Here is a 9,163-nt window from a genome sequence, read left to right on the forward strand (position 1 = left end):
CTTGCAGCTCATGCTTAATTTGTCCTGTCCTAGAAGACCAACAGCCTGGGCAGTGTAGATGAGACAGCGGCAACCACTGTGACACCGGGCACCGTCCCACACAAACACAGGAAAAGCAAAGATCACTCTACTCAGCCTTTCTCCACCTCTCAGCGGTTGTCTAAGATGAGTGAGCCACACATCAAATGCAGGAAAGTACCGGCGCCCAGGCCAAAATTCCACCTCCTTTCTGCAAGTGGACTTTCCATGACTGGCTCAGTGACTCCCAAAGGGGTCTGGGGACAAGCTGGACCCCTGCAACCTAAGGTTTCTCAGGGGCACCCCAGCTCTGAAGCAGGTTCTACCCCCAGGTGGGGAAAGGACCAGAAGGGAGTAGCTGTTACCCCATCAGACAGCACCCCCGCAGCTACTAAGGTGCGAGGTGGGTGAGAAAACACATTCGCTCTTAGCAACACCCAAGAGCAAGGGCTTCACAAGTTGCTAGTTACAGCCCTTCTGATCCACAGCTTTCCTCTGAACCTCAGTCCAGAAAGACATAAATATGCATACAATTTTGCTTTCGATTTCAGAAGGGTACACAGACACATCATGCTGCCCTCTACACACCACGAGCCTGTGGACCCGATTTAAACCCTGTCCCCTCCTCAGGCAGATAGAGAAGGACCATGGAGTAGGCTCACTTCTCAATTCCCAAAGCATGTCTAGCCTGGACACAAACCATGTCCAGGGCCACCCTGGTCCTCAGGGGCCAGAGTCTTAGCTTAGCTGAAAGGAAGAAGTGGGTCCACCCTAAGTTTCAATTTTATGGGTCAGGTGAGCAGGAGACAGAGGATAGGAGACCTGCTGACAGGAAGAGTGAGGAAGTTTCCAAAGAAGTCAACTGAATCAGGTCTGACCTAACACTTCCTCAAAAGGGACCCTGCATCGTCGTGCAAGCCGTCCCTGGGGCTTGTCCAAGGGATGCCAGCCAACCACAGTTCTCAAATGAAGGAAGGAAAGGAAAGCGATTCAGAATGCAGCTTATCCACAAGATCTCTGTGTCTGTCTTCCCCACGATTTCTCTAGGGGGAAATCACAGTGAGCCCAGTCACAAGGAATCTGTATCCTATGGACAGCCTAGGAAATGAGCCATCCCTCTGTCGACTCATGGCTAATCCCCTCAGAGTCATATTCTGAATGTATAAAGGCTGCCAAAGTTGGGTTTGTATTCATAATTTCTATCCACTGAATGAATTACAATGACTCTGCAGGATGTCCCCAAACATCTGCATCTTATGGTGTTTCGTATTGGCAGGTGCAAGCACTTTACTCAATTTCTGTGCAGATCAAACTTAACTCTCTGGGTGGGAAGAAGGGACTTGGCTCCAGTCACAGAAAAACACAAGGTTAAAAAACCATTTTAGGACCTAGTTCAGGCATTCCACTATGTCCCTATATCTGCACTCAACTCTTAGGCTGCACACATCATCGTGGGAGAACGGCACACGCTACGCTGCAAACTACACAATGGACAATGTGAGGCAGCAGTTTCCCTGGCCCTTAAGAAAGTATCCCAACACAGCAGCCCACCGCCCATATAACAAATAGGAAAGCCCAAAACGTGGGATGTGACGTTCAGAAGCTGCCATTTGAAATTCTTTTCACCTCCTTTCCCTTGCTTCCCTTTGTTCTCTTACCAGTTAAAAGAGAATGAGGTCATCAAAGACAACAAAAATAGCAAGAAAAAGAAATTAAGCTACTACTTAAAAGGCAAACTGGAACATCTATTCCAGAAAAAAAAAAAGTGAAGTTTGCAGGCATTATAAGTCATGCCTCTCTGCCCAGTTTTGCTGAGGAAGCCAGAAAGACGTTGCGGGGAGGGGGGCGGTCCCCGGCACCCAGGCACCCAGGCATCGGGGACGTAGCCCTGGAACCTACTCCCTGCACCTCCCTGGCCAAGCTATACAGATCAGATCCGAGCTCAGCTTCCTGACGCACCAAGTGACAGACCTGGACTGGGGTTTTCAGGCCTTTCGGCTCCACGCCTAGAGCTCTGCCGACAGCAGACAGAAGAGACACCTGCACCACAGAACCTGCGCATCAGGAAAGATGTTCCTTTTGCGCCATGACCCACTTCCTCAGGCACTCAGACTCTGGGAAGCACATCCAGCAGAAAAACTTGCCAAATAACTCTGTGTATTTTGGGGACCCTGGTTCAAAGTTTCTGCATCTCCCAGGGGAGGCCAGGAAATGGTTGAGGCAGCGTTTGAGGGCCAGAGCCAGTAGGTGGGGGCACAGCTCAGACTACCTGGGCATAAGTGAGAGAGCAGCAGTTAGCCTGGCAGCAGCAGGTAGGAACCAGCATGAGCTTCGAAGGGGCAGAAGCAAAAGACCACGCCCGCTTTATCAGTTGCTGAGTCTGAAGTAGGGCTCAGACGTACAGAGCAAAACTGCAACCACAGGTCACAGCTGCTCACACATGGGCCTGCACAGTGGTTTCAATTTAAAAATAAAAGGCTACTATTTAAAAATCAAGGGAATTCCCTGGCAGTCCAGCGGTTAGGACTAGGTGGGCCAGGGCCCAGGATTCAATCCCCAGTCAGGTTGTGTCATGGCCAAAAAATAAATAAATAAATAAATAAAAATAGAAAACAAAAATAAAGCACATGGATGAAGTTTTGAAAAAACAAAATAGGGGACTTCCCTGTCGGTCCAGTGGTTAAGATTCCAAGCAGCCACTGCAGAGAACACAGGTTCCATCCCTGATCAGGGAACTACGATCCCACGTGCCATGCTGTTCCGTCCAGCCAAAACAAAACCGATAAATAAATAAATCTTTAAAATAAAGTAAAATTTTTTGAAAAAGAACATTTCAAACAAAACTCAAGAATCTTTGGATTCTTTACAGAAAATCCAGCAACTACTGGCCGGGCTTCCCTGGTGGCTCAGATGGTGAAGAATCTGCCTGCAGTGCGGGAGACCCAGGTTCGATCCCTGGGTCGGGAAGATTCCCTGGAGAAGGAAATGGCAACCCACTCCAGTATTCTTGCCTGGAGAATCCCACAGACAGCGGAGCCCGGCAGGCTGTAGTCCTTGGCATCACAAAGTCAGATCTGACTGAGTGACTAACACACACAGGTTGGAACTTAATGGATTCTACCTCCATCAGACTCAGCTCTCCAGGAACCCATGGTCTACACCTGGCTAGCTTCACTCAGGTGACCTGGCTGGCTCCTGGAGTCAGGAGTTTGAAACCTCCTGCTCTCAATCTTTCCCAGTGGCCATTAAGTGCAGCTAACACTCTCCCAAGGGGTATGGGTGCTCATTGAGAATGTCACAGTCCATAATAAAGGACCATGCAAGCCAGATGATTATAATACATTACCTGTAATAACATTTCCCACCCAGAACCCCTGTTTTTAGGAAATGGGGGTGGGGGGAGAGTGGGAGGCGCAGGGCACTTTCCCGCTAATCTGTCAAACTGGTTTTCTGAGTAGAATTCCAAAGGCATTTGTATGTGACTACCATTTACAAGTGCAGAAAAGTTTCAGCCTTCAAGTTTATATTCTGCTTCCACCCCTGCCCCCAGACTCTTGCGACTTACACCACCTTCTGTACAGTTCAATAAAGAATTGATCAGGCTTCCCTGACGGCTCAGACAGTAAAGAATCCATCTGCAGTGCAGGAGATCTGGGTTCAATCCCTGGGCTAGGAAGATCCCTTGGAGAAAGGACTGGCAACCCACTCCAGTATTCTTGCCTGGAGAATCCCCATGGACAGAGAAGCCAGGTGAGCTACAGTCCATGGGGTCGCAAAGAGTCGGACACGACTGAGCGACAGACACTTTAACCAGCACAGCCTTCCGTATTTAAAAATAAAGGCGGGGGCGGCGGGCGGGGGGGAGCTGGGGACAACTAGAAAAGCAGCCAGCGGCCAAAACAACTAGGTCAAACTCCGTCCGAAGTCTGTCTAACAGGTGGGACGCTCATCAAGCAGAGACTTGCCTTCCAAGAACAAACACGTCGCGTGGTGCGGTGTTCCTGTGGTGGGGGACAAGGGACAACCTTATTTTCCTTCCGGCCATAGGTCGGAGGAAAGATCTCATGGGAGTGAGGTATATAAGAAAATATGCTGCTGGAGTTTGTTTCCCAGGCTTCTGGAGCTTTCTTTAGCTTTAGAGCTACGGAGATATCAAAAAAATGGGAGGAGGGTGTGGGGACACTGGATAACCAGAACTTTTAAGATGCGCCTTCCGGAAAAACTTTTGTAATTGGGACACTGGATACAAGGGTTTAACGAATTCCTCTATTTCCGACGATCGTTCTTAGATGCGAAGGGCCCTCCGCCGGCTACTCCCCAGCCCACCCCATCCCCCCCAATACTCCCCGCAGCGTCCCCTCAGGGGGCCGAGCCCGGAGCCCCCTCCCCGCCCCTGGCCCCGCGCACCGCGCCTCGCACTCACTGCTCGGACGGGCACTGCACCGCGACCCGCGGTGGCCCGCCGGCCGCAGACTTCCCGCCCTCCGGCGCCGCGGCCCCCGCCTCCCATGCCGGCTTCTCCGTACAGCTAGCGCCCGACCACGCTTCGGGCTGAGGCATCGTCCCCCGACTCATGGGGCCGCCGCTGGCGGCGGCGCCGCACGGCTTCGGCCGCCTCCCAGCGATCCGGAGGCCCTCCCGTCGGGGCGCCCGGGCCGCAGCCGTCTCCTCAGCCGCGCCGCTGGCCCGCCAGCTAGCTACCGTGCCCAGGGCGCTTCCGCGCGCGTCACCGCCGCCCGCCCCGTGACCTCTGACCCGCGGCGAGGGCGGGAGAGGGGGGCGCGGCCCGCGCGGGCCGGGAGTCTCGCGACGCCCAGGCTGCGCATGCGCCCGCGCGGGGGTGGAGCGGCAAGAGACTAAAGGCCCGCCCACGCGAGACGCCACTGGGCGTACTCCGCCCCCGCCCGCTGGCGCCCCGCCCCGGAGCAGCTCGGAGAGCGCTTTTCTAGTCGCTGACTGCCCCTTGTCGCCGCGTCTCCAGGCGAGAGGGCGAGAAAGCCCTGGACCAGCGGCGGGACGCGTCCTCCGTGAGGAGAAGGCGTTCATTTCAGTTGCTCAGTCGTGTCCGACTCTTTGCGACCCCATGACCGCAGCACGCCAGGCCTCCCTGTCCATCACCAACTTCCGGAGTACACCCAAACCCATGTCCATTGAGTCGGTGATGCCATCCAACCATCTCATCCTCTGTCGTCCCCTTCTCCTCCTGCCCTCAGTCTTTCCTAGCATCAGGGTCTTTTCCAATGAGTCAGCTCTTCGCATCAAGTAGCCAAAGTACTGGAGCTTCAGCTTCAGCATCAGTCCTTCCAATGAACACCCAGTACTGATCTCCTTTAGGATGGACTGTTTGGATCTGCTTGAAGTCCAAGGGACTCTCAAGAGTCTTCTCCAACACCACGGTTCAAAAGCATCAATTCTTCTGTGCTCAGCTTTCTTTATAGTCCAACTCTCACATCCATACATGACCACTGGAAAAGCCATAGTCTTGACTAGATGGACCTTTGTTGGCAAAGTAATGTCTCTGCTTTTTAATATGCTGTCTGAAGTGAAGTGAAGTCGCTAAGTCGTGTCCAACTCTTTGCGACCCGTGGACTGTAGCCTACCAGGCTTCTCCGTCCCTGCGATTCTCCAGGCAAGAGTACTGGAGTGGGTTGCCATTTCCTTCTCCAAGGGATCTTCCTGACCCAGGGATTGAACCCGGCTCTCCTGCATTGCACGCAGACGTGTTACCGTCTGAGCCACCAGGGAAGCTGTCTAGGTTGGTCATAACTTCCCTTCCCAGGAGTAAGTGTCTTTTGATTTTATGGCTGCAATCACCATCTGCAGTGATTTTGGAGCCCAAAAAAATAAAGTCTGACACTGTTTCCACTTTTTCCCCATCTATTTCCCATGAAGTGATGGGACCAGATGCCATGATCTTCGTTTTCTGAATGTTGAGCTTTAAGCCAACTTTTTCACTCTCCTCTTTCACTTTGATCAAGAGGCTCTTTAGTTCCTCTTCACTTTCTGCCATAAGGGTGGTGTCATCTGCATATCTGAGGTTATTGTTATTTCTCCCAGCAATCTTGATTCCAGCTTGTGCTTCCTCCAGCCCAGCGTTTCTCATGATGTACTCTGCATGTAAGTTAAATAAGCAGGGTGACAATATACAGCCCTGATGTACTCCTTTTCCTATTTGGAACCAGTCTGTTGTTCCATGTCCAGTTCTAACTGTTGCTTCCTGACCTGCATACAGGTTTCTCAAGAGGCAGGTCAGGTGGTCTGGTATTCCCATCTCTTTCAGAATTTTCCACAGTTTATTGTGATCCACACAGTCAAAGGCTTTGGCATAGTCAATAAAGCAGAAATAGATGTTTTTCTGGAACTCTTTTGCTTTTTCCATGATCCAGCAGATGTTGGCAATTTGATCTCTGGTTTCTCTGCCTTTTTAAAACCAGCTTGAACATCAGGAAGTTCACAGTTCACGTATTGCTGAAGCCTGGCTTGGAGAATTTTAAGCATTACTTTACTAGCGTGTGAGATGAGTGCAATTGTGCGGTAGTTTGAGCATTCTTTGGCCTTGCCTTTCTTTGGGATTGGAATGAAAACTGACCTTTTCCAGTCCTGTGGCCACTGCTGAGTTTTCCAAATTTGCTGGCATATTGAGTGCAGCACTTTCACAGCATCATCTTTCAGGATTTGAAATAGCTCAACTGTGACAGGGCCCTATCCTGTTTGGGCACCAATGTTGCCCTGGGCTTTGGAGCTTCACCCTGGGCTTTGGAGCTTCGCCCTCCGCTATCGGGGTTTCCTTTGACTGGAGAGCGAGGGATAGGGGCCATGTGGGTGATGTGTGGCTGCCTTACCCCGGTGACAGTTTCATCACCCTCAGCCTGCATAGCCCGGAGCCCTGAGCCCCGCAGGCCTTGGGGGTCGGGCTTGTGGCTCCAGGGCTGGCAGTTACCGTCTCTTCCTCCATGAGGGCGACAAGTGGGAAGTGGTTGAACCCGACAGGTGAGCCAACGCAGCACAGCGTCTGTTCTCAGACGACATCCTTTCGATAGGAGATTTGATTTACGAGGAGCAAGGAGAAAATATTAACAAACTTCAGAGAAAACAAAAATGTTTCATCTGTGGGGAGGGAATAGTGGGGCAGCCGCTAAAGATGCAAGGGGCGAAGAACGCTGGGCCGAAGTATGGACAAAGAAATGGCTTAGGCAGTTCCAAAATCCAAGTAGTTCTAGGGCAGAACGGGTTCATAATGGGGTTTTATTGAAAGACGAACCTCCAGTAATATGTAGTGGCAGCTCCACTACTCCTTCCAATAAGAGCGCTGGAGAGAGAGACCAGATCTTGAAAAAAGCCTCCTTCGACTCACTAGGGAGCTTGTGTTTGAGCCTCTTCGAAAGATCGGAAGGAAGAGATTATTTTGAAAGATCTTGTGGTCTGCAGTTAGAGAAAGATTGGGAAAAGGCAGGACAGGGAGTCTGAGTAGTAGTCAGCATCAAAAGGAGACACTAGATGAAAAGAATACTTGCACTTTTAGGTAACCCCCTTTAATTTTATATTGAAAAGTAATAAATATACATGCTAAAAAATGCATAGCATACAAAAGAATATACAGTTAAGTTCTGTATGGATATTAAAGGATTGTAGTGGGGTGATTAGTGTCCCCTAAAAGTCATCCTCTTTATTTGGAAATAGATTCTTTTGTATTTTCAATGTATATGTGTATAATGTCTCACAATTTTTTTTTAAATTAACATTACAGAACTAAATTATTAGAGAGCAAGTGTGTTAAACTACACTCAAAAACTAAATCAGAGTTTCTTGGAGTTGTGAGAAGTAAGCCCATGAACTGTGATATAATTACAGTTAGCCTATTCTTATGTCCAGATGAATAAATAATAGCAGAAAAATCTATAAGCTAAGTGAAAGCCTGTATAATCACATGGCTAGAGACAATTCCAGTTAGTTTCCAGCTTTCTCTTAGAATCAAACATTCCTAAATTAGGTAACTAAAATGATGACATTATAATTTGACTTGGTGACTAGATTTTGAACCATCTCAAACTCACATTGCTACTTCATTGCCTTGCCTAGAATAGTTAATGCATGAAAAATTCTGAGTTCCTTTTCTTTCAATACTTCAGCCCTATTTACAGTTACTGTTCATGAAGAATATTACTGAGCCATTGTAGTTTTTGTTTGTTGGCATGATTGATTTTTTAAATTCTCTATAAGGAGCTTAGTACAGTTGGATGCATATCTTCCTTTACAATACCAAAAGCTCATATTTTACAGTAAAGTGAAAACACCCTATATTTTTACTCTATGGAATTCCCCAGTATCACAGTTATCAAAAATAGACTTCAAGTGTATTCTATACATCAGTTTCTAAAGTAGCCACAAGTATTTCTAGTTTCATTTAGAAATTAACAACTCGAGGAATAGCTGAGTATTTATTTGGAAGACCCCCTACTTTTAGCATGCCTTTTTTTTTTTTTACTGTTTTTTGTTTGTTTGTTTTTTAACGTGGACCATTTTTTATAAAGTCTTTATAGAATATACCACTACATTGCTTCTGCTTTATGTTCTGGTCCCTGACCAAGGATCGAACCTGTACCCCCTGCATTGCAAGGTGAAGCCTCAACCGCTGGACCACTGGGGAAGACCCAATATGCTTCTTGATTGTGGAATGTTCATTATCTGTAAATGGGACTCTGGGCAGGGGGCTGCTGTATCTTTGCAATTCAAAAGACTAGAATAAATAACTTTACAGGGAAAAAATGGGGGAGATAGTTCATTAAAAATACCTTGTACTAGTAACAGTTTACCTGGAAACCCCCAAAATTGTCCCCAAGAGTTTTTCTTGGGAGAAGTGTGTGTCATAATGAAATTTTATCATGAAATTGAAATGATTTCATACATAAGGATATGACAGAAAATGATGTTATACAAATACTTGGAATTCTGGAAAATATTAAACCAGTCTTTTGCCTCCAGCTAAATAGAACTTCATCCTAAACAAGTAATTCAGGCAGCTGATAATTTTAAATTATTTGAAGAGCTTCTAATGGAATTCCATACCCTTAGAACCTTAATATCTGCTATGTACTGAATCATGGCTCCTCCAAATTGATATGTTGAAGCCATATCTGCCAATATG

The 9,163-nt window shown here is 48.2% G+C and overlaps 1 protein-coding gene across 4 annotated transcripts in view; it reads right to left on the reverse strand.

Annotated features, from left to right (window-relative positions):
- The window catches only part of OTULIN (OTU deubiquitinase with linear linkage specificity), a 36,573-nt gene extending 31,840 nt beyond the window's left edge, over nt 1-4,733 (reverse strand). Inside the window, exon 1 of one of the 4 annotated variants that reach the window (XM_070774831.1) lies at nt 4,442-4,733. In XM_070774831.1, the coding sequence (XP_070630932.1) occupies nt 4,442-4,593 (152 nt within the window). In that variant the 5' untranslated portion in view covers nt 4,594-4,733. The remainder of the gene's footprint in view (nt 1-4,441) is intronic. The other 3 variants (XM_070774832.1, XM_019982924.2, XM_019982925.2) reach the window with 3 other exon arrangements.
- Nucleotides 4,734-9,163: the final 4,430 nt, after the last annotated feature.

This window comes from Bos indicus, chromosome 20, assembly GCF_029378745.1.
Source record: "Bos indicus isolate NIAB-ARS_2022 breed Sahiwal x Tharparkar chromosome 20, NIAB-ARS_B.indTharparkar_mat_pri_1.0, whole genome shotgun sequence".
In the NCBI taxonomy this organism is placed as follows: Eukaryota; Metazoa; Chordata; class Mammalia; order Artiodactyla; family Bovidae; genus Bos; species Bos indicus.